Source organism: Typopeltis vanoorti, chromosome 10 (assembly GCF_054136105.1).
Source record: "Typopeltis vanoorti isolate ZY-2024b chromosome 10, IOZ_Tvanoo_1.0, whole genome shotgun sequence".
NCBI classification, from domain to species: Eukaryota; Metazoa; Arthropoda; class Arachnida; order Uropygi; family Thelyphonidae; genus Typopeltis; species Typopeltis vanoorti.
The window spans coordinates 123,256,109-123,283,290 of NC_143558.1; the positions used below are offsets into that span (position 1 = coordinate 123,256,109).

General features: G+C 37.6%; 1 protein-coding gene across 1 annotated transcript in view; it reads left to right on the top strand.

Annotated features, from left to right (window-relative positions):
* Positions 1-27,182, top strand: part of LOC150102758 (uncharacterized) — a 174,695-nt gene that overhangs the window by 124,671 nt on the left and 22,842 nt on the right. The window contains exon 6 of the mRNA XM_090399294.1: positions 22,670-22,741. Within this exon, the coding sequence (XP_090255420.1) occupies positions 22,670-22,741 (72 nt within the window). The remainder of the gene's footprint in view (positions 1-22,669; positions 22,742-27,182) is intronic.

Here is a 27,182-nt window from a genome sequence, read left to right on the forward strand (position 1 = left end):
TGAGAGGTCAACACTAGTCAATACAAAGTCTATCAGTCTGTCATACCACTCCTGAAACTCATTCACTGTTTGCACTTTTCCCACCCTTTCAGGCAGTGCGTTCCATGCTCCTACCACTCTCCATGAAAAAAAAAAAGTTTACTCGCTACTTCCTTTTGTCACTTTCAATGATGGCCCTTGTCCTTGTTTCTTCTCCTCATTCTACCACATATGAAAAATCTCCTCGGTGTAATCCAATAATAACCCTTCAACAGCTTAAATGTCTAAATCATATCTTCTCCCTTATCTTCTATCCACCAAACTCTGCAAACTGCATACCCTCAGTCTCTTTCTCTCTCTCCTTATAATCAACATTGTATAGTTCTGATGTCATTTTTGTTATCTATCTCTGCACCCTAACCAAAGTTACTTCATCCCTTCAAAATCCTGATGACCAGATCTGTGCACAGAAATCCAGCTGTTCTGATCAAAGCTTTGTAAAATGAGACTACCACACTTTTACCTCTCATGGTCAATGTCCTCCTCGATATTGCAAAAATTTTGTGAAACATCTTCACCACCTTTGCAATATGTTCTGAACTTCAAATTTCTATCTATAATAATTCAAATATTTAAGTTTTGTAGACCTGCAAAAGACATATGACAAGGTGCCATTTGAAAAGCTATTCAAAACACTACAGTTATATTGTGTCAATGGGGCATTATATCAAGCAATACTGAGTCTTTATTTGAGTTATAAGTCAGCAGTTAGAATTGAAGGAGGCAGGAAGATGGAGTGATGTTAAATCTGGTTTCAGACAAGGATGTACATTAGCCCCTCTGTTATTCATTATCTATATGGATCACATTATGAAGGAAAGTAGTATTAAACCTGATATCAAAATTGGAGATGTTAACCTCAGCTCTTTACTTTATGCAGATGGTGTTATACTTTTAAATAAATCTACAAGTCTGCAAAATTCCCTGACTAAATTGAATAACTGTTGTAATATAGTGTATTATAATGCGTAATAAGATTTGTTATGAAAATCAGCAATAACAAGACAAATGAAAATCGGCAGAAATATTGAAAATATCAACTGCATCGTGAATGGAGCACCTATAGAACAAGTAAAACATTTCAGCTACTTAGGCATAATTTTTAGTGAAGATGGTAAATTAAATATGTAAATAGACAATAGAATCAAGAAAACCAGTGTGGTAGAAAGTCAACTGAATAAATTTATATGGAATAAGAGAAAAATTAGTCAAAACACTAAATTAGCCGTATTAACAGATTAGGGACATGAACAGATGGCATCAATGGCAATATCATATTAAAAATAAGGATATTAGGAAAGAGCTTGACATTGCTAGCATCCAGAAATGTGTTACCAGAACTAATCTCAGGTGGTATGGTCACTTAAACAGAATGGAAAAGGAGAGATTAGCAAAACAAGTGTTCTCTGCTAGGCTGGCAGTAAAAAAAACTCAGAAGTGGATTGATACAATAAAAAGTGCTTTGTAAGACAGAAATATAGGGTCTTGAAATCCTCTTTAAGAGCCAAAACATCAGCACCATTACTAATAGCCCTCCCAAAGCTTTACATTATCTCCAAACAACTGAATATCTCCCTGTAGCCCTGTGATAATGTTGGAGTCGTGATAGATAACAGATTGATTTGGAGGAAAATTGTTGATAGAAGTTGGTAATGATGTAAGTTTTTCATGTAGTACTAGAATAATATCCTGTACACTCCTTGAGGGTACATGTCAGGAATTTGATTATGATGATATCCCTTGCTTCCTCCAGTTCTGCCAGTATAACTCCACTAAGTGAATATGAATCATCCCATCTGTGGATCTCAAATTTTAAAACCTTGCATTTAGCTGCATTAAACTGACATTCCCATTTCATTTTCCCATCTTTCCAGCTTATTCGAATCTTCTTGAAGAGCCAAAACATTAGCACTATCACTAATAACCCTCCCAAGCTTTAGATTATCTGTAAACAACTGAATATCTCCCTGTAGCCCTGTGACAATATCATTGACATAAATAAACAGTAATAAACAGTAATGGTCCCAGTACTGAACCCTGTAGAACTTCACTTGTAACATTCCTACTCCCTGATACTGTTCCCCCCCCCATATATAACTCTGATATCAATCAGAAAGCTAGTCACCAATCCAATCCACTAACCTCAGTTAGTGGATTGGATTGGTGACTAGTTTTAAGTTGGTTTAAATTGAAACATATGGATTAGGATATATTTCAACTTAAAAACCAACTTATCATGTGGGATTCTGTCAAATGTCTTTGCAAAATCCAAAAAAATTACCTTACCCTCATCCACTGCTCTTGTTAATCTATTGCTAAATAACTAAAACAAGAGTGTTCTTTAACAAATCCATGATGTTCTGTAGAAATGATATTGTCCTCATCTGCATAATTTTGTGTACAAGTTCTCACCAATTTCTCTAAAATCTTATCAACTACAGAAGAAATATAAACAGGCCTGTAGTAGTGTGACATGTGATACCTCCATTCTACCACCACTCTTATGCAATGGCACTATGTTTACCCTCCTTCCACTCTCCAGGAACTAGCCCATTGCAAGACTCATTAAACAGCCAAGTTAATAGTACCAATATTTCCACAGTACATTCCCTTAAAATGCAAGGTGAAATTCCTGTAGTCTCTCTGTGTTACCGACATTTAGCATACTCTAATATTTGGGATATATCCTTTTCAGTAACTTTTAACACTTCGCCACTCATTATTATTATTAATAAGAGAGACCTCCAGGGAGTCAGAGACTCATCAAGGTGGCCACATATTATACACACCAGCTATCATACTTATTCTTGAATTCATTCACACTGCTTGCACTCACAACATCCAATGGATTCACTCACCACCAACTGAGAGAAAAATCTAGCCCTCATCCCCCTCCTTAGCTGCCTTCATTCTCAGCTTCCAAGGATGCCCTCTCGTCCTTCCCCCACCCTCCATTGAAAAATTCCATCAATTGCAATCTTGTATGACCTTTCAGAAGTTTGTAAGTCTCCATTATATCACCCCTCTTTCTCCTGTATGCTAGTGTCTGCAGTCTACAATTCTCAATCTGTCTTCAAAATCAGTATTCCATAATCCTGATATCATTTTACTCTCCTTTGTACTCTCTCCAATATATCAGAATCACAATGGACACCAGGAGACCAGATCTGTGCACAATAGTCCAAGTGAGGTCTTGTGAAGGCCTTGTAAAGAAGCAAAATGAGATGTTTATCTTTACATCTGAACGTTCATTTCGGCATTGCAGTTATCTTTTGAGTCGTATTTGCAATTACTTGCATCACTTGGGTGTTGTACTACCCAAGTGATGACTTACGCTTGGACTTGCCGATAGTTCTTTGGCATAAAACTCTTAGATTTCGATCTCTAAGTTTTGTATCCGGCTGTAAAATAATGAGGGATTTATTATCCCCTTAACTTAATTGTATTTGCAATCTTTGCCACATGGCCCCTGAACTTCACCTTCCTATCTATTAACACTCCAAGATACCTAGCCTAATCGCACCAATATAATATCACATTTGATATCTAATTACGCCAAAGTGAATGACTTACATTTACTGACCTATTCCTGATTATCCTACCTATCTTTGCATCATCAGCAAATAACTGTATGTCATTTGTCAAATCCTTCCCAATATCATTAATGTACAGATTGACCAAATGAACAGTGGACCAAACACTGATCCTTGTGGTACACCACTTTTTTTTTTTTTTTTTTTTTTACCGTTTATGGGCAGTACTACCCTTACATCTCGTCCTGACTTGATATAGGCCTAAGCTTTTACAAGTGTTTTACCCTATGCCTGTTCTAGTTATTATTGTAGTCATTCTCTGGTGGCCATGCCATGCCACTAGTGTGCCATGCAGGGCTCTGAAGGAAAGAAGTTTTATATCCTTCTGCTCAAGCCCAAGCTGTTTTAAGTCATTATAACTATCTGCACTCCATAAGCCATGTAAAGAGATGGTGGTGCTGGTAAGCCTCGGAGTTGCCTCATGCTCCTCCCGTACTTACAAACTAGATCTTTGTTATTTTTACAATAGCTTACTTTATTATTATGACTATAGGCTAGTGGGCGCCATCTCTTTTAATCACTAAGTGTAGCTTACGCAAACCTGCGGAGATCCTATAATGTGGACGGCATCATGCCTCCAGACGCGGACTCCATGGGTGAGGAAGCAACACTAGGTTATATGAGGCAATGTCTCACTGTAGTGGCAGCCAGCCCTACAGTTTGAGTCATCACTACCCCATCGAGCTGTGCGGGCTCGAGTAGGCAGGGAATTGATCCTCGTCCTGATAAGGTCAATATACTCAAACCCAGGGAGGAGTCTGGTGCCATCCCTTACCCAATCATGCTGGGGAGGCACCAGATATGACTCTTTTAAAGGAGCACCATCTACAGAACAGTGCAACAGAGATGCCCACCTCTTGTGTTCTGCAGGTGCTGACTTGATTAAAGTACCTTGATTATGATAACAGCCTTTAGCCTGTCTAATTCTTCTTGTATTAATGGGCTATAGAAAACCTCTCTGCAGATTGGGGAAGAAGATAGTTCTAACTATGCGATTCTTGACAGCTGCAGGCGTGAAATCATCCATCTAAGTGATGGAACCCCGAGCCCACCATCCTTCACTCTTGCATGGAAATATGCAGTAGAAGTGTCACGTTGCAGTCGGAGCCATGATCTCACGGCTGAATGGATAGCCCTCTCCATTCAGGACAGTACCGAGATATATGTCCTACCAAGCACCAACTTGTGGTAAAAGCGAGGTAGGAGATTGGTTAGGGTTTGCAATCAGAAATGGTTACTATTGAACTAGACAAGGGGAATGGATACACCATGATACTTTTGAATTTTGCTAAGGCTTTTGACAGAAGCTTTCCTCAAAGAAGCGATCCCAGCTCCTAGGATAGAAGGGACAGATGACCTTCCCTTTGGGGTGAACATGATACCGAGGTATCTTCACTCTTCCAGGATGGTCAAAGCATGCAACGGCCTCCTGTGCATGGAAAACTCTATAGTCTCGACCTTAAGCTTCTTGTCACGACTTAAATCTTGCAGACTCACATCCCCAGTATACCACTTTTTGATATCTGTCAGTCAACCATCCTCTTATCCATGTTAATATTCTGTAACCCAAATCCATTTTCTCCAGGAAGGAATTATCCATTCCCCTTGTCTAGGTCAATGGTAACATTGTTATAGAATGTGAGCAAGTTGCTGAAACATGACCTTCTCTTAGTAAACTCATGTTGCTCATTGTAAAGTAGAGAGTCACTGTCAACCCATTTCTGATTTCGAACCCTAACCAATTTTTATAAGATCTTCACCACCACTCCTGATCGACAGTTGAATACATCAGTCTCTGCACTGCCCTTGTGCAATGGAATTACCATACATTCCTTCCATTCTTGCGGAATCTTCCCTGTTCTGAGACTTATATTAAACAGCCTGGTCAAAGGAATGGCCAGTTCCGCTGAACACTCTTTTAGCACACATGCTGATATCCCATCAGTCCCTATTGCTGAATTCTTATTCGATTTGCACAACAGCTCTAATATCTCATCCTCATACATTTGCATTTCTTCATATATTGAAGAGGTAACAGTGAGCTAAAATGTTGCGTACACTGGGGTCTGATAGCTTTTAACAAAATGGGCACTCATTTCGAACCCTAACCAATTTTTATAAGATCTTCACCACCACTCCTGATCGACAGTTGAATACATCAGTCTCTGCACTGCCCTTGTGCAATGGAATTACCATACATTCCTTCCATTCTTGCGGAATCTTCCCTGTTCTGAGACTTATATTAAACAGCCTGGTCAAAGGAATGGCCAGTTCCGCTGAACACTCTTTTAGCACACATGCTGATATCCCATCAGTCCCTATTGCTGAATTCTTATTCGATTTGCACAACAGCTCTAATATCTCATCCTCATACATTTGCATTTCTTCATATATTGAAGAGGTAACAGTGAGCTAAAATGTTGCGTACACTGGGGTCTGATAGCTTTTAACAAAATGGGCACTCATTAATATTCATATTCTTTCATATTCATTCTTTCTTTTTCTTGCAGCATGTCAATAGAATTCTTGTGGGTTGTCTTTAGCATGCAGCCAGTTTTTTTTCATACTGAGACTTGGCTTTACGTACAACAGTTGTGACTATTCTAGCCTGCTCCTTATAAAGTTCATAACGGACGTCATCTTTATGCACATGGAGGCACGGTGCTTTATTTACTTACTCTTTTAGCACCTGGCTGATATCCCATCAGTTTGTGCAATAACTCTAATACCTCTCTTTATACATTTGAGTTTCTTCAGAAGAGGTAACAGTGAACTCAATGTTGCATAGACCAGGTTGATAGCTTTTAGCAAAATGGGCACTCGTTAGTTGAACAACCTCTTTTGTATCTGTCACCCACACACTATCTGCATTCAGAAAAGTTGTTCTTTTACTTGCAGCATATAGATAGAATTCTTGTGAGTTGTCTTTAGCTTGTAGATACAGTTTCTTTTCATACTCAGACTTAGTTTTCCATACAATAGTTGTGACTCTTCTGGCTTACTGCTTATAATTTTCATAATACATCATCCTTATGCAGGCGGTATTCCTTCTACATCATCCGTTTCTTATGAATCTTTTACTTAATAAAATTACACATCCATTTGACTTCTACTCTATTATTTCTTTGAACTCTCTGGACACATTCTGATATTGCATAATTTAAGTATTTTTGAAATGCTTCCCATGCACTGTGAATATTCTCCTTCACATCCAGCAATCGATACCATTCCGCTGAACTCAGTGTACACCTCAGTTAGTCATAATTTCCTGCTTTGTAGTTTGGCATTTAACCTTTTCTGAATGGAACATTCATAAAGCTAGTCACTTCCCTAGTGAGTACCGAATGACTGTCAACCGGAGGCAGAATAGTTACGTTTTTAACTGAAATGCCCTCTGACACTATAATCAAATCTAACACTCTTTGTCTTCGAGTTCCTTCTGTCACATGCTGCTTGAGGAAGTTCTCCCACAACAACTCAATAAATGCATTTTCATTCTTCTCGCGAGATTCTACTGCTACCTAATCAATATTTGAATAATTAAAGTCTCCCATTATGATTATTCTTTTCGTGCTCATCTTTTCTATTTGGGGATGCATTTCTTCATCACTAGCAACTGATCCACTAGGTCTGTAACAACATCCCACTATGTAATTGATCTTGTTAGATTCTACCTCACACCAGATGGCTTCAAACTTACTGCCAAATGAAATATTGTTAGTTAGTAGTAATACCCATCATAGGGCTCAACTCTAAATGGATTCAAGCCATCCAATATCATTAGCAGCACATCCCCTCCTCTCCTGTCCTCTGTATCCTGCCCTAAAATACTGTACCGTTGATACTCGATACCAGTTAGTAGGTCTAATTCTAATAGCCAGGTCTCACTAATACCTACAATCTGAGGTCGCAGCATATGGACTAAGGCAACCAACTCTATCCCGTTGTTTCTGAACAAGGTTTTTTTTGTTTTTTGTTTCTGAATCCATCTAGGAATAAAACCTGCTGTATCAGGATAGAATGCTCTAATAAAAGTGATCATTAGGTAGCTCAACTATGTCATCTGCATTGGTCACCAGAGTCTCATCACCATTCAGCAAGGTAATCTGTCCACTATCATTTTTTTCCCCTCCTGTTCGCCACATAGCAAAAAAACTCATTGAGATTCTCCTCTCATATTCTAATATTTCTCTCCTTACAATAGTAGTCACTTTCTTATCCTAAGCTTTATTCCTCTATTAATTATATTCCTCACACAACTCTCCTCTATAATCCCTTTTTCATCTGCAGTTCCTCTTTTATTTCTCTTGTTTTCCTTTTGGTTCTAAATTACTTTATCTTCTTAAACTTGAGGTATACAATCTGCTGTTGGTGTCAACCGTTTTCTTAAACCCTTCTTACTTTAAATTCTTTAATCCATTGTACTGCTTCAAGCTAGTTTCTGAACCTTTGATAGTCATCTGCCTGTGAACTCTACATAAATACCATCTGTCTGTGATACCTCTGCATGCCTATTCATCCTCCAAGTCAGGACTACATTATCATTCTCACAAATTGGGGCAAGTATGACATCTCAGACACAATCATATCCTCTGACACTATGACCAAATTCAAAACTGATCCTCATGTTCCCTTCACTACATGCTTGCCTAAGACAATTGTCCCTCAAGAAATCCAAAAATTTAGTTGTTACTGCATGCTGTTTTCTCTGCCTAGTTTATATTGCTATAGTTGAATTCCCCCATAATGATCACTGGTTTTGCACATGGCCTAAACATTTCCAACTTACACCATATACTCTCAAAGCCATTGATGTTATTTCCACTGTGATTCATATCTAACGCTGATTCTTAAAATAGTCTCTCAATCCTATAACGAATTCTCTGTAATTTAGATGTTTACCTCCAACTGGGATATGGGAATGCTCATCCCATATAAGTACATCATAAAAAATTGCCAAAGTTCTCTGCAAATATGATATCCATGTTACTTTCAAACCTTTCATTCAGCTAGCTGCCTTCATACATTCTCTTAAAGATCAACTGCATCCTCTAGAACAGTGGTCTCCAAACTTTTCGCCGTGAGGGCCACATTGGGTACTTCAGCACTGTTCAGCGGGCTGTAGTAAAAAAACCTCTAGAACTAGATAAGTGAGTTTATTGAAATTTTCAACTGTTTTATCTGCTTTCAATAAAATATTAAAATTTTATTGAAAGCAGATGAAACTGATTACAGAGTATGTGAGATTAATTTATCGTATATTAATGACAACGAACACTATCAGCAAGCTCTCATATTTTTATCACAAATTATAATAAAACCATTAATGTGAATGATGTAACTGTGTTTGTGTTTTTAAAATCTGATTAAACTCAAGTTCAAATTTTGACTTGATATATTTCATTCGGGGGAAAAGTTTGTTCGCAAAGATATGTTGTCCCAAAAATAGAGATAAATTTACAAGCATATTTCTTCAAATTTGGGAACTGCTCAGAGTTCAACAATTTATAAAAATCGATCAAGTTTCCTTCCTTGTATTTATCTTTAATATGTTCATTTGCCTGAATTTCAATAATTTCCATTTGAAGTTGACTTGGGATCAGTAACAGCACAGTCAAACAGATTTTGAAACAATCTTATTTCCCTAGCATTGGCGTCCAAATCAGCAAATAGTTTCTGAAATTGTTGTTTAAGATATTTGAAATAACTAAATTTGCAAACGAGAAAGGAAATTCTGCTTCACCCTTTTTATGCAATTCTGCACAGTATGGCATATGAGCAAAGTTACAATTTTTCACCTGGCCTTCCAGAAGTATCAACTTTGCTCTGAATGCCTTGATATGAGATAATAAATCACAGACTAAGTTATTTTCACCCTACAACTCTAAATTCAAATTGTTCATATGGTTCACCAGATCTGCAAACAATGCCAATTTCCAAACCCACTCGGTATCTGATAAAAGTGGTTCGTAACAGTTTTTCTCGGTAAGAAATATATCAATTTCATTCCTGAGATGAAAGAAGTGTGAAAGAAGCTTTCCACAGCTAAGCCAGTGAACTGCAGTATAATATGTCAAGTCAACATACTCAGAATCACATTCCTCGAGAAAAGACCTAAACTGGCGATGGTTAAGTGCATGAGAGCGAATGAAATTTACCATAGAAATAACAGGTTTCAAGACACAGCTCATATCAACGTATTTTCCACAAAGTGATTGTTGGTGGATAACACAGTGAAGAAACATTGGTTTTGATATTTCTACATCCTCACAAGCTTTTGTGATTTGCCCAACCAATCCCATTTTTATACCAGACATGTTTTTTCCTCCATCAACTGTCACGCACCGCAGACGATTCCGGTCCAAAGTATATTCTGTTAGTGTTTTTTGAATTTCTTTGAAGATGTCTTCTCCTGTTGTAGTACCGTGCATGCTGCGAAGTGATGCTAATTCCTGTGTGACATTAAGTTCATCGTCAATGCCACGTTGTTAGATATTGAATGGAGAACTTTTTGACAAGTTATTCATTCAGGATCTAACATGTAAGCTTTACAAAATAGCAAAGAAATTTGCATAATAGCTGCTTACCAGCGGAAGGTGAGAAACACCTAAGTTGTTGTATGTGAAAGTGTATATCAGTATGTGTAATGTATTGGAAATATTTATTGTAAAACGGAAAGCTAAAATCAAGAATTGTCAGATTAGCAATTCATGTAAAGGAATAATGGCTTAATTTATGTATTTTAAGCTATCATAAAATCGTAAGTCGCCAGATAGGCAATGACTAACAGATCAAAAGTCACATCCGGGCCTCACGTGCCTACCGTAACACCGAAGGCTGCAGCTTACAGGGAAGGCTGATGTAAGCGCCTTTCCTCGAAAGCAACACCTAATAGCAAGGAGGGAAAGCAACGGGGATCAACCTAAGGGCGATATAAGTTATGGATCGTACGAAAAAACAATACAAAAAAAGAGGGTGCTGAGAAAGAATATTTAAGGCAATACGCGGCAAGCTCTATGGTTTTTTCCTGTTTTCTTCGGGAATTTTGGAGATCGAGGACTCTCGACGAGTGATCGGAGATAGGACAAGCCCAGAGTGCTATGTTGATGGACAGCCGGCCGTATTCATGACTTGTGCTGAGAGGTATTCTGCGGAGACCTGTACGAGAATCAAGAGCTCATGCAGAATGGTGCCAAACAATGAACAACACACCCGAGCAAGCGGAGAAGGCTCGTAGTTCCAGCCATTTCCTGATTTGTGTCCGGTAGGAGAGAACGGAACAACTCAGTCACGACACCTGACCCAGAACCAACCAAGACGAAGGATGACCCGAGCAACACGTGGCAGCTAATAGACCTTCGGAGGGACTTGGTAAAGTAAAGATTCTTTTGTTTTATTATTATTATTATTATCATTCCTGACACCTCCAAGGAGTCCGAAGACTCATCGCGGGAGGACACCTATTATATCTTGAGATTGTTTGAAGGTAGAATTTGTGTCTTGATAAAGCAAGACTGAGGACATTTTAGAGAACTTTGATAGGATAGAGTAATTAATACAGCTAATTCTATTAGACGGGGTGCTTAAGGGTCAAAGCTGTATAACTGAGAGGAGAGCTCCACATAGCCTTTCAATGAATGCGGAGAACTGATCAGGGCTTCTGACCTAATGTCCAATCCTCACCTTCACGTGGTGCACCCTGTTGGGTATCTACTTGGATACTGAACGAACGAGGATGGGCTGGCAATTTGGGATTTAGCCGACCAAATTGTATTCTTATTGGTTAAACCAAAATAAAAAATGATGGTACAACACGACAAAATTTCATGCAGGCTGGGGTGTCGCCCGGTTAAACAAGGCCCCCATTGTTTTCGCCAGGGAACCAGGGCGAACAGCGAAAAGTCAGCTACTGGAACAAATCTGAAAACACACCCCAACTCAACATCACCAGAGATAAAGATCGGTACTATCAACATAAGAAGCCTGAATGGCAAAGAAATGGAGCTAGCTGAGGAATTAGATAAGTACCAGATCGACATAATAGGGGTGACTGAAACAAAAAAGACCAAAACTGGTGAGATCTGTCTGACCAATAAATACAAAATATTATATTCAGGCAATGACAATCAAGGAAAAGAAGGAGTAGCCATACTATTCAACACAAAATACAAGGCTCATCTTCCTGAATGGCAGGCACTGACAAGTAGAGTGATTTGGGCAAATATCAGAATGGGGAACTGGACAATGATACTTATTTGTGCCTATGGTCCCACAGAAGGTTCTACTAAGGTAGAAGCGGAGGAATTTTTTGAGACTCTAGAGAAAGCTACTGATACAATGAAAAAGGAAAAGTTGGACCTTGTTGGGGATCTAAATAGCAGAGTAGGAAATGATTGTGAGACATACAAAAATGTTTTGGGAAAATTTGGAGAAAAGAGCAAAGCTAATAATAATGGCAAATACCTGTTGGATTTCTGCTCAGGACATGGACTGGTTAGTACTAACACCATGTTCCAACATAAAAATGGGCACAAATTCACATGGAGAGAAGAGGCAAGGAATAAGAAAAGTCTCATTGACTATGTTATTGTTGATAGTGATGTTTTCTCCCTGGTGCAGGACACCAGAGTGTACAGAGGATTTGAAATTGGAAGTGATCACTATTTAGTCTTGAGCAGGATAAAATTGAATTTCATATTGAAAAGAATAACATGTAAGAAAGTTTTAAAGTGAATAAGAGTTCAGCAGCTCTCAGATGTGAACTGTAGACTAAAATACACAAAGATTATTGAAGAAAAAATGAAAGAGTTTGAGAACAGGAATCAAACTTTGGAGATTCAGTGGTAAGCCTTGAAAAAAGCCCTGATTGATTCAGCTAGAGAGGCGTGTGGTGAAGTTGTTTGCAAGGATAGAAAAATTAGAACTCCATGGTGGACACAGGAAGTAAAAGAGGCAGTGAAGGAAAAGAAGAAAGCATATCAAAAGTTCCTGGCAAATAAGTCAGCTTGTGCTCTTAGAGAATACAGAGACAAATGCAAGAATGCTAAACACTGTGTAAAACTAGTTAAGCAAAAGTCATGGGAGGACTTTGGCAAGAGCACAGAAAATAAATATCAAGAAGGTGGCAAACCATTCTGGAGGTTGTTGAAGAAGCTTAGGAATGAAGGAAAGAGTGCTGTAAAAGGAGTTAGAGATGATAAAGGTGACATGAAAATGGGAGAAAAAGATATCCTTGAAGAATGGAGTAATTACTTTGAAAAACTGCTAAATGAAACTAGCAGTGATGACAGCACAGTGGTAAAAAACACTGACCAGGCATGCAGTGAGGAATACATATCCATACTTGAAGTAGAAAATGCCATCAAAGGCTTGAAATGTGGAAAGGCAGCAGGAGTAGATGATATTCGACCAGAAATGCTGAAGTATGATGGTATAAAAGTCTTACAGTGGTTGCACTGTATAGTTCAGAAAGACTGGACAGAGGGACAAATTCTCGATTATTGGAGTAGATCTCTAATAGTATCCATATATAAAAAAGGGAAATAAAACTGAATTTGAGAATTACAGAGGTATTTCCCTATTGAGTGTTCCTGGCAAGATCTATGCAAGTATACTTGAGAAAGGGTTGAGAAGAATTGTGGAAGAAAAGCTTGGTGAAGAACAAGCTGGATTCAGGCCAAATGGAGGCTGTCAGGATCAGATCTTCACTTTACGACAAATAGTTGAGAAAGCATGGGAATATAATAAAGATCTGTATTTAAGTTTTATTGATCTGGAAAAGGCATATGACAAGGTGCCAAGAGAGAAGCTATTCAATACGCTACAGTTATATGGTGTCAATGGGGCATTATATCAAGCAATACTTAGTCTGTATTTGAGTGGTAAGTCGGCAGTTAGAATTGAAGAAAGTACAGGAAGATGGTTTAATGTTAAATCTGGTGTGAGACAAGGATGCACATTATCCCCTCTGTTATTCATTATCTTTATGAATCACATTATAAAGGAATGTGGTATTAAACATGATATTAAATTTGGAGATGTTAATGTCAGCTCTTTGCTTTATGCGGACAATGTTATACTTCTAAATAAATCCGCTACAAGTCTGCAGGATTCTCTGACTAAATTGAATAAGTGTTGTAATAGATATGGTATGAAGGTCAGCAATAAAAAGACAAAGACAATGAAAATAGGCAGCATTGAAAATCTCACCTGTGTTGTGAATGGGGAACCTGTGGAACAATTAAAACATTTCAGCTACTTAGGCACGGTTTTTAGTGAAGATGGTAAATTAAATATAGAAATAGATAACAGAATCAGCAAAGTTGGTATGGTGGGAAGTCAATTGAATAAATTCATATGGAATAAGAGAGAAATTAGTCGGAACACTAAATTAGTATACAAGACAGTGTTCAAACCAGTTTTAACTTATGGATCTGAGAGCTTGGTCAGAAGTAAAACAGTTGATCAAAGACTAGAGACCACAGGTATGAGAGTCCTGAGAAAGATTAGAGGCATGAACAGATGGCATCAATGGCAATATCATATTACAAGGATATTAGGAAAGAACTTGACATTGTCAGCATCCAGGAATGCGTTAGCAGAGCTAATCTCAGGTGGTATGGTCACTTAAACAGAATGGGCGAAGAAAGATTAGCGAAACAAGTGTTCTCTGCCAAGTTGGCAGGAAAACGACCCAGAAGAAGACCAAGATATTGGTGGATTGATACAGTACAAAGTGCCTTAGACGATAGAAATATAAGATCTGATAATGTTGGAGTCTTGACAAGTAACAGACTGATTTGGAGGAAAATTGTAGATAGGAAGTTAGGAATGATGTAAATTTTTTTTCATGTAGTACTATCATATCCTGTACACCCCGTGAAGGTACATGGCAGGAATTTGATGATGATCATGATGATGAATTGTATTAGACAAAGAATTGTATAGGATAAATCTCTAACTTGTATATGATTGAAGTATATGATTGAGTAAATTTAACTAAGAGAGAAATGAGTGTGAAATATCTACTTAAAGTAAATGTGAATGAAGGAACTTGACTTGAGTGTGACATTGTGTAATTATCCATTTGTATTACATGATTTTGCATGTCAGTTTATGTGAGAAGGTTAGATTAGTATTGAACAGTTTGTATACTTAGCATAAGACATTCACTTAGCTAGCAATTCAGAAGTTTTGATAACTTAATACAAGATTTTATGTACCTGTCTTTTAGCATTAATAAACATTTTTTTTACTTGAACCTGAGTCTTGCCTGAATTCGAGGTGTCAAACTACCACTTATGAAAATTGAACCAAATAGTGGGAAAGTATTCAGATAATTATATAATTGAGATTAGATCTAAGGTCACGATTGCAAGGTACTGAGATCTATATACTTGCGTGTGAATTCTAGATTAACGTATATGCCTAAAACCTAGGAATATTTCTCTGAGCCTGAATTATATTCTTGTTGTAGGAAGCTGGCTGGCACAGTTAAAATATAAATTTGCCAGTTTCTGAAGAGGAAATATCCCTAGGAGCCAAACTGGGTTATATATTAATGAGAGAGATATAAAATTAAGGTAGAAGGATATAGAGAAGACTGGATCAATTTGGATCATACTTAAATACGTAATCTAATAAGAAAATGAAAATATAGAGACGTAACAACATAAAAATACTACAAGTTGCGAGGTATTACAAGCATCAGTTAATTTATCCAGCGCGAAAGAATACCGACTAAAACATTGTGCTTTGCCTACATCTTGCTGGATAATGTTATTTCCCATATTTTCGACCAGATGAGCAATAGTATTTGGCAAAAGACTTATTATTTTAAAAATATTAAGTTTTTCTGGGCATAACTCGGCCACTGCTTCCATCATACATTCTTTGATGATATTGCCATCGATGAATGGTTTCCTTTTTTAGCCAACACATAAGCAACCTTGTAGCTTATCAAGGTTAAGGCATTTTCTGAGTTTTCTTTTGTAAATAAGCCTTGCTGAGAATGCAAACAATGACATAATGATTCAAATTTATTTGAATGCTCCTTTTCTCTAAATTCCAAAAACATTGAAGTGTGTTTTGTTTCATAGTGGCAGCGTATATTGTATTCTTTCAACACAGCAACAGTGTCTTTACAAATGAGACATACAGTATCTAATTTCTAATAACAGTATGTAATTGTAATATAGCATATCATATTTCTTATACATCATATATTTTCCATATATTACTTGTATATTATTATTATTCAGGCCTCCATGGAGTCAAAAGACTCCTCGTAGGAGGTCTCTCCTAGGAAACACAAAGTCTGTCATACCACTCCTTACTCTCATTGATCATTCTCGCTCTCACCACTCTATCAGGCAATGCATTCCACGGTTCAACCACCCTCCATGCAAAGAAACCACTCCTCATCCTCTTCTCACAGCTTCCTTTAGTAAGTAGCTTCCAGGGATGGCCCCCTTGTCGTCACTCCTTCCTGCTGTTCAACCAAGCAAAAGAACTCACCAGTGTCAATCCTGTAACTACCTCTCAACAGTTCAAAAGTCTCAATCATATCACCTCTCCTTCTTCTATCTACCAAACTCTGCAGTACACATTCCCTCTGCTGATCCTCATAACTAACATTATACAATCTTGAAACCATCTTTGTTATCTGCCTCTGTATACCCTTTCTACAGTTAATTTATCCCCTTCAAATCCTGGGGACCAAATCTGAGAACAATGGTCTAAGTCTGATCAGGGTCTTATACAATTGAATGATAACTCTTTTATCTCTGCAGATCAGCATTCTTCTCAGTATTGCAGAAATCCTCTGGGTTACCTTCACCACATTTGCAATGTGTCCCCTGAATTTCAGGTTTCTATCAGTCATCAACTCCAGATCTCTTGTCTCCCCTACTTCCTCCAGTACAACTCCTCCAACAGAGTATGAAGTGTCCCATCGATGTGTCCTAAGACTTTAAATTTTGCCCATCTGTCTAGCTTATTCAAATCCTCTTGCAGGGCTACCACATCTGCACTATCAATAATAACCCTTCCCAGCTTCACATCATCTGCAAACAACTGAATATCCCCTTGCAATCCACTGACAATGTCACTAATATAAAGGTTAAACAAAATAGGTCCCAGTATTGAGCCGTGGGGGACCCCCCACTTATAACCTTCTGCCTCCTTGAAACTTCCCCACCATACACAACTCACTGATACCTATCGGACAGCCAATCCTGAATCCAGTTGACCAACCTGACATCCAAACCCATGTGCTGCAACTTAAACATCAGCTTATCATGTGGCACCCTGTCAAATGCATTCACTAAATCCAAGAAAATGGCAGTATATGCCTTTCCCTCATCTACTGCTCTTGTAACTTTATTATAAAAGGCTAGCATATTACTAAAACAAGAGTGCCCCTTAACAAATCCATGTTGACTCTCACAGATAACATTACCCTCATCTGCCCAATGCTGTATATGGTCCCTCACTAATTTCTCCAAGATCTTAACAACTACTGATGACACACAAACTGGCCTATAATTAGATGCTTCCAGTCTGCTACCACCCTTATTCAGTGGCACTATCTTATCTTCCTATCATTCCCTGGGCATCTTTCCCATAGCTAGATGACTTTTGTTGGAAAGCCAGATCAAAGGAGCTGGACCAGGAGATGTTTACAGTTGAGTTTGCACTTGGCAAGCTCAACTGTAAACATCTCCTGCTCCCCACCCTCTGTGCTTCTTGGTTTGTAGCAACACCCCCACTAAATATCCTGTCTTGCCCACCTCTACATCACACCATATGCTTTCAAAATCATTAGTGTCTCTGCCTTCCAAAGTCTCCACTCTTAGAGGACATAAGTCGTCACTTATCATAGCAGTACTCCACCACCACCACCACGCTTTCCCTTCCTATCCTGCCGAAAAATGCTGAACCCTGCTTTTTGACATTTGACATTAATGGCTTTAGGGGTGAAGCAAGATGCTTTTCATATTCCCTGCTATCTTTATATTACGGCTACAGTGAGGGAAAAATTTTGTGAGCAGTTTGCTCGCCCTGAATGGCATGGAGATTATGTATCGCTACAGGAAATTAAAATGACTTTTGGTCATTTATGTTTAAATATATCCATTGCATCGTAGGCTACAGCTTACTGAACTAGACTGTTGGGGTGTATGAATGATTTTAGGAAAAACTTTGTTGCTAAAGATTGTAGGAAAGAGAAAACTATATGGAATATTTGTATCTCGATGAAGTTGCTTGGTTCTGACGAACCATGAAACGTTTAGAATCATTTGTAAGCACTTATTTTGTACACGTTGCAGTTTGAGGATATTAGTGTTGGAGGTATGGCTCCAGGCTATAGAAGCATAAGTGACTGTGGGACGAATCAGAAGTTGGTATAAAAGCAATTTGATTCTGATGTTTAGCTTTATGTTCCTGTTGATTAGGGGGTAAATCTGTGCAATGGCTTTAGATGCCTTTGCACACATAGTCTTGGTGTGCTGGTTAAAAGTTAATTTTTTGTCAAGCACGAAACCAAAGTATTTTGCTTCTGTCTGCCAAGGGATTTTAGTATTGAATAGTAAGATGTCTCTTTCAGGAGATATTGATCTTTTCATGAAGAGAATGGCTGAGCTCTTTTGAGGATTTACTTGTAGTCTCCATTTGGAGAACCATTTCTCTAACTTTAGAAGGTTTTCTTGAAATTTTTTAGTAAAAAGTTGTGGCCGAAGAGATCTGGCTAATAATGCTGTATCGTCCGCATATAGGGCCATGATGGATGACAATGGGTTGTGCAGAATGTCTAACATGTATATGGAGCCAGTATGGATCCCTGTGATACTCCAGCCAAGATATGACCCCTGAATGAGGTAGTACCATTTATCTTGACTTGCATGCTTCTATTCTGTAGATATGATCTAACTAGATGTAGTGAGATGCTGGCTGAGATAAGTTTATGTAGCAATCCAAAGTGCCAAGTTTTGTCAAATGCTTTGGATAAATCAAAAAAACAGCTCCAGTGTATTGATGCCAGTTTTAGCTGGTAGTAATATATTCAACTATTCTGAGGATTTGTTGGGTAGTACTATGGTATTGCCGAAAACCAAATTGTTCTTTAGGAAGGATGTTTAGTTCATTTACTGAAGCTTGAAGTTGTGAGAGGATGACTTTCTTTGCAACCTTACCCGTGTTGGAGATAGACTGATTGGACAATAATTTTGAGGCAGGTATGGGTCCTTGCCTGGCTTATGTATAGGGATTACATCAGCCAATTTCCAAGTGGTAGGAAAATAGCAAAACCTTATGATTTAATTTATGATTATGGTGAAGTGCACTACAGCTTTTCAGGGCAGCAGTTTGATCACTTTATTTGTGATGTCATCTGGACCAGTAGCTTCTTTGTTCTTTAAATTTTTTATGATATCATATATTTCAGCAGGTGATATGGGTGCAATATGGTCAGCACTGGTATCGGGGGATTTTAATGAGTGTCTGACCTGTCTGAGATTTTTATACAAGTGATTGTAGTCTAAAGTTTTCATATGAAGGTTTGCACTGCTCTTCTAAATTTTTTGCTATGGCTTCTGCCTTTTCTATGTGTGAACAAGGCCCTGGTCAGAAAGTATAGGGGAAAGGGATCTGCCTTTGTTTCTGATATTCCTCAGTAGTCCCCAGATAGAGTGATCAGTTAGGTGAGATAGAAGCTAACTTTTTTTCCTATAGTTGATCCCTATAAGCTTTGAGTGTATCTCTCACTGCCCCATTTAGGTCTGTTAAGAACTGTCTTGTGGTGCACAGGTATTGTGAAATCTTTTCCTTGATCTATTTTTTCCCCTGATGAAGTTCATAATGTCTTCAGGTAGACGACCAGGCTTGGGGACTGATTTGTAGGAGGTGGCTGCCATTATAGCTGAGTTAATTTGTTTGGTGAGGCTCGTGACTGTGGTTTCAACATCTTTTGAACTTATATGAGGAACAGGTCCAATGTAATCCCGGAGTACTTTGACAATTTTTTCCAAGATAAAATGAGTGAGAGGGAAGAGACAGGTATTCTTGTTTTCTCAGCTGTAGCAGAACCTATTGTAAAGTTTCACCTTTCCTGGCCAGTTATTATTAAGCATCTCATCTAGTCTGATGAATTCATGATATACTTCCTCAAATATCGTCTCATCTATTTGTTTTTCCTTGTCTGTCAATGTGAAGTGTCAGAAGCTTTAAAAAAAAACTCTTCTACTGTTCCTATTCTCTCCTCTCCTATCATTCCCATAACTCTCTCTCATTCCCTCTCTTCTCTTCTATCATTCCGATAACTCTCTCATTCCCTCTCTTCTACTGTTCCTATTCTCTCCTCTTCTACTATTCCGATAACGCTCTCATTCCCTCTCTTCTACTGTTCCTATTCTCTCTCTCTCTCCTCTTCTACCATTCCGATAACTCTCTCATTCCCTCCCTTCTACTGTTCTTCTCCTCTCCTCTTCTATCATTCCCATAACTCTTTCACTCCTACTCTGAATAGCCTTGCATTCATCCCTCCATTTGCCTAATCTCATCTTCCACCTGTTCTTACAGCTCATCTGTCTCTCTCTCTCTCTCTGCGAGTCAGCCACTCTTGTTTGCCATTCATCCTCCCAATTGAGACCATCTCCGAAAACTTCACAATCATTCAACCTTTCCATACTCCCCACTCTCATTTTATCATTCATATTTCTCTCGCTATTCTCGCCTTCTATCATACCACTCATCTCTCTACATGGAGAATCTCCCGCCTCTGATTCATTGATGTCCATTATAGTCTCAACAAGGTCAGTTATAGTCATCTCTAACTCACCAAGTTCTTCCTATTGCCTGCATTTTGCACATATACATATTTCCCCTTTCTCTCACCTGCCACATATACAATCACCGGGACGCATACGTTCCACAAGTCCTGCATGCCACAAAATCCCTTATTATATCATGCAAAATGCAGTCCTTAAATGAGGGAGGACTTGGTGTTATGCCATTTGCAATTTTAGCTGCTGCTGCTGCTGCTGCCATTATTCAAAATAGTGTTGAGGAACTATTACAACTAAATGCTAAATAAGTATATGTGAGTATAACTATATTAGTATAAGTTAGCTATAAGTATAAAACATATTTAAGTATACTAAATATCTAAATAATGAAAACTTATGTTATCTTCTTCTCGTCCACTGACATGCATCTGATGCTGACCCTGCCCCCTCAGTAACCTCCAAAAACAACCACTGAAAGACACTTGTATTACAGAAAAACAACGTAGCACAAATCTCGACAGAAGTCACACTATTCACCAATTAAAAAAGCACTTTTTAACAACACAGCTCAAATCCCATGTCACATTCTTCAGCGATATATATGTAAGATATGAGATTTCTGCATTGATTCAACTTTAGTATCTTCCTGGCAGTTCCCACTGATGAGACCTTAATCAAGCTCGAATCTGGTCTGGATAGTGATCCTTCCCATAATGCATAGCTATATATATGTCCAAAAGGAAGTGTGCTTTGCACTGCAAGATTCTGAGGCATTTGATGTGAAATCAACAGCCTCTATATATAAGTAACCTGATTGTGGATATATTTCACATGCAAACTTTGTGTAAGCTAGAATTAAAACAAGAATATATTTTATTAACTATTATAATTTACTTGATTACCATGTGAAAAACTTTCTATAAAAATTTGTTTAATGTGCCATTTCAGGGGCCCTGTGCTAGATAATGCTAAATGCTGAGTTAATTTGCTGAGTCCTGTTCTAATGTGATCTGACATGATCTGCAGTAGTCCATGTGTGGCTTCATCAGTGCTAATAGATAGAAAATCAAACCATTAAAATGAAACTGAATAATTTGGTTGTTACTTGTACAGCTTATGCTACAATTTGCCGAAACTTCTATAGTTTGCTATATATTCAGTACGAAACTCTTTGATTTCTATCTTTGAGGTTCTTATTCGGCTTTGAAATAATGTGGGATTTAATATCCCCTTAATTTAAATAATTTTACATCACCGAAGTGAAGCCTTTTGGCTCTTTATTTCAGTAATTTATTGGTGCACCTTTTTGACAACTCGTATAGCAAAGTATATAAGTTCTCTTCACTATAATCTCAGTATTATCTAGGTCTACCTACTCACTGATGAGACCCCAATGAGGGTGGAAACTGGTGCGGGAAGGATCTGGCTTTGAGAGGCTCCACTTGGAGGTAGGTTTTTGCCTGTCTCTGAGTGGGGCCACCGCTGAGATTATGGCTCTGCTTGGTGGTGGGGTGAGCCTGCCACTGGGTAGAGCCAATGCTGAGAAGTTCTTCTCGGTGATAGGGTGAGCCTGTCACTGAGTGGAACAATGCTGAGTTGGACGATCTTTCGGGATCGTCTTATTTTTAGAGCCCGCTTCACCTATACAAAAGGTCAAAACCAGTCTGGGTAGTGACCCTCCTATAATGTATAACATCATACATCTCCTAGGAGATGTGTTTTACATTATGGGAAATACTAAGAATAGTGATCAGAACTTTACCCACCTTTGCTATGAGTTGCCCTAGTATTGAACCACCTAGTGCCCTAGTGTTTTAGCTTACGCTACAATTTGTCGAAACTTCTATAGTTTGCTATATATTTGGCATGAAACTCTTTGATTTCTATCTTTGAGTTTCTTATTCAGCTTGGAAATAATGTGGGATTTAATATCCCCTTAATTTAAATATAAGAATTATTTATATTTTAATCATTTTTGAAATAAATATTATTGTTGATTAATTCATTTAAAAGAAAAGTTAACAGAAATTTCCACATGCTGGAAACATAAATTATCACATTCTGATTTATTATTAACTTCTCTGACATAAGTTCAGTACATTTTGCAGTCCAAGTAACAGAAATTTGCTATCTGTAATTTGAGCTTTCATTCTTAATACATAGTGTGTGTCCTCCCACGATGAGTCTTCAGACTCTTTGGAGGTGTCATATAATAACAATATTTCAAATATATACTTATCTGCTTATGAATAGGTAGATGACACTGTTGATGGAATTAGAGAAGGATTAGAAGCAGGCTGCTGGACAGTTGGAGTTGCTAAAACAGTAAGGAATTTATCCTAAATTCTGTTTTTCAGTTAGTCTGCATGTTACATCTTAAAATGTATTTCTGTTTTCATGCCATGGTTTAATTAACATGATGAATAATATTGTTAAATACATAATTAAATACATTTCTCTTTAATGAATGATTAATTTCCTACAGATGCCTTCTCCCTCTCATTCCACTTGACATTTTTTTTTTATATATAATAGAATGTTTCTGTTCCTATTTTGCTGTAATCTGTAGAGTTGGGGCTTGCAAAATGCCATTCTCCAATCCCCATTTTATTTATCTGATGTTTCACATCAAGGATAAACAAAATGAAAAGCAGTGTATCTTGTATAATAAGATTATTATTATTTTCCTAACCTCCATGGAGTTACAAGACTCATCGTGGGAGGTTAACACAAAGCATCTATCATACCACTCCTTAAACTCATCTACTATCTGCATATTCACCACCCTTTCAGGCAGTGCATTCCATGCTCCTTCCATTTCCATGCAAAAAACTTACTTCCTACACTTTTCCCTATGGCTCCCTTTTGCAACTTCCAGGGATGGCCCCTTGTCCTTGCTCCTTCTCTTGATTCTACCATATGTAAAATCTCCTCAATGTTAACATGATAATAACCCTACAATAGCTTAAATGTCTTGAATCATATCCACCCCATTTGTCTTCTATCAACCAAATTCTGCAGTCTGAATGCCCTCATAATCAACATTGAACTGTCCTAATATCATTTTTGTTATCAGTCTCTGTACCCTCTCTAAGATTACTTCATCTCCTTCAAATCCCAGTGACTATAATGTTTATCCTTGATATTTCATATCAATCATAAATAAACATTATATAAGATAATGATAAGGTTATTCTGCCTGATGGATTTTATTATATGGAATCCTTAATTGTGCCATCTGAAATTTTCTTTTCAATTTCATCATTTGCAAGGTGCAAAGGAGAAAAATGCTTCAAAATTATTATTATTTTCTTTTATGTGACTCTCTCACCTTTGAAATGTTGTGAACTGAAGCACATTAGCACCATGGGTTGGTTTCTGATTTTTATTATTATTCTTTTTTTAATTTAATTTTTTTAATGTTATTTTATTTTATTTATTTTTACATAATCTGAAAACCCTGCTCTAGAGATCAAACAAGGAATTCTTCATTGGTTTCTGGTTTTTATTAATGTTATTTATTATTTATTTTTTTTTTTTTTACATAATCTGAAAACCCTACTCTAGAGATCAAACAAGGAATTCTTCAAACCACTTTAGTCTGGGACAGTGGTCTTACAAACCAATCACAAACATCCATACCCATGTCAGAATTCAAACCTGCAATCTGTTGAGTGGAAAGCACTAGGCCAGCAACCCATGAGCTTATATTATTATACAGACTCCCTCTAAAGAGGGTAGGATCATTGAGAAGGGTTTCCTCCAGGAGACACAATGCCTAAATACCTACTATATCTTTCTTTAAAAATATTACCAAAAATGTATTCACAACATTGACAGTCCATTCCAGACACTCACTGCAAAAACCTACTGTACCTACCTTGCATGCTTCCCAACCATACCTTTACTTGGTTTCCTTGGGTGACACCAAGAAACCATGGGCTGTAAAATCTTTCACTTATGTCTGTACTTTAAGTACCAACTTATATATGCTTCTACCCTGTCACCTCTCTTTCAATCTATTACTCATTCTTGGAAGAAGACCACATTTCTTTGGTCTACTGTGCACTAGATCTTTTCACTTCATCTCATCTGAACACCATATCTGAGAACAGTAGTCAAGATGTGATCTTATTGAAGTCTTGTATATTTGAAGAATAACTTCCTTATTCTTAATGCAGTTATCTCATAGGTGAGTGATGCAGCCACTGTAATATCTAAACTTACTCCCTGACTACCATCATGTTCAAGGATGCATCCCTGCAAGAATTTTGTTTTTAAAGTGTCCTTATCATCCTTCCTAAATTTGCATCATCAGCAAATAACTGTACATTGCCATTCAAGATCAAGTTAAATAACTATGAGTATCCCACTGATCTTCATTCTCTTAGACCTCACCACTTCCATACCTTAGAACTCTCTGCTATCTACTTTCAGCCATTTCTATCCATGTGCAAAATATCGAGCATTTTACATATTTTGCAAATGCCTTGGAAAAATCTTGAAGTATTATTTAACTGTGCAGTCACCATATTATAAAAAATAAGCAAATTGCTAAAGCATGACCTACCATTAAAAGCAAAACCATTCTGTCTTCTGTAGAGGATAAAGCTGTTATCTACCTATGAGGTTGGTCTGAAAAGTTCTCGGCCTAACAATGAAAAAACGAATTTATAATTTTAAAATTATTTTTACATAATCTCCCTTAAGACTAATACATTTAATCCAGCAATGCTCCAGCACCATTATCCCATCCCTGCAGTTGGTTCTCAGTAAGATCTGCAAAATACCCCTCTACAGCTGCAATCACCTCGTGATTCAAAGAAAAACCAGCGAGGAAGAGTTTTAGTTTTGGGAAGAGATAGAAGTCAGAGGGAGACAAATCTGGGGAATAGGTGGATGTTCCAACAATTCATAGTGCAGATCCCTTAATTTTTCCATTGCCAAAACACCTTTGTGGGCAGGTGCATTGTCTTGATGAAGGATGATTTTTTTTCCTTCTGCAAACCAGGTCTTTTCTCACAAATATTTTCATCTAGACTGTTTAAAAGATTGGAATAATATTCCCTGGTTATTGTTTTACCCTTTTCAAGATAATTAATAAACAGAATGCCTTTAGCATCCCAAAACACTGATGCCATGACCTTTCCTGCTGATGGAACTGACTTTGTCTTCTTTGGCACCAAACAACCAATTTCTGTCCACTGTTTTGACTGCTGTTTGGATTCTGGTGTGTAGTGGTGAATCCGAGTCTCATCCATAGTAATAAATTGATGCACAAAATCAGTTTTATTCTTGTTAAAACGCTCCAAGCACTATTCGGAGATTTTCATACGTGTGCGATTTTGATCTGCTGTGAGCAAGTGCAGCAACCATCTTGTGCAAAACTTTTTCATTTGCAATTCTTCATGCAAAATATATCCTATATCTTCTTTAGAAATGCCTATAGTCTCACCAATTTCACGCACTTTGACTCGCCAGTCATCCAATACCATATCATGCACTTGATCAATGATTTCTTGTGTTGTTACATTTTTTGGACATCCTTCACGTGGATAATCTTTGAGGCTGGTATGGCCACGTTTAAACTCGGCAGCCCATTTCTTAATTGTCGAAAATGAAGGAGAAAGTGCTCATAAACTTTTATGAACTTTCAATGAATTTCTTTTGCCATTAAACCTTCTTTTACAAAGAATTTCATAACCGAATGATACTCAATTTTATCCATTTCAAGAAATACAGACAACACTTTTGCTTCAGACAGCTGTATAAAACAAACTACTTAATAGAATAACTTGCAATTTCACATGGATGCTTATGACAGATGTACCAACTTAGAAAAAAAAAATCTTGCTGATAGCATTGCCATCTATGGTCAAGGCTGATAACTTTTCAAACCACCCTCGTGCTTTGGAATGCAAATCCTAATTAGGCTCTCAAATGCCTAAATGAGCACAGAGAGCAATTTAGTATGTAACTGGTTGCTTCCAGCTTAGCTGAATCATTAAATAATAGAATTATCTTGCCTTCTTCTACTAATTAGAAACTCTGCTCCTATTGTCTCAAGTTGAATAACCAATTCAAAGGCATTTTTTTTATCATTATTATTTTTTCCCAGCACATTCCTTCTGCAACCTTACTGATATTCCATCCAATCCCACTGCCTTCTTGGAATGAAGTTCTTGAAATAGTTTTAATACATCCAACTTATCTGCCTTTACCCTTACATTTGATTCCATCTCAGTATTCAGATAGCTTGTTTGTCTAAGATAAGATTGTCCTTAGTGATTGCTTAATAACTCAGCTATATCTAAAGCATCCAAAACTTTCCTGTCTTCTATGTTCCCTAAGACTATTCTTCCACGGTAACTTTTCCTTTTATTCGCCATGTAGTGATAAAATTCTCTGGAATTTTGTTTTGCCTGTATCTGTTTTTAATAGTCTTATTTCATCCTACAGTTGTCACTTTCCCAGCCACCTTTTTGCACTTCTCCTGGGTCTGGTCATCACCTTTCTCCTGGTAATTATTATTATTGTACAGGCACCTCCATGGCGTCTGAAGACTCATGAAAGGAAATCCAAACTATCCACACATTATCTATTATACCTCTCCTTGAATCCATTAACAGACAAAGAACTCACAACTGACTCCAGCAACCCATTCCATCCATTCACCACTCTCCAAACAAAGAATCTAGTCCTCGCATCCCTGCTAACTACACTCTTTACTCAACTTCCAGGAATGACCTCTTGTTCTGCCCCTTGG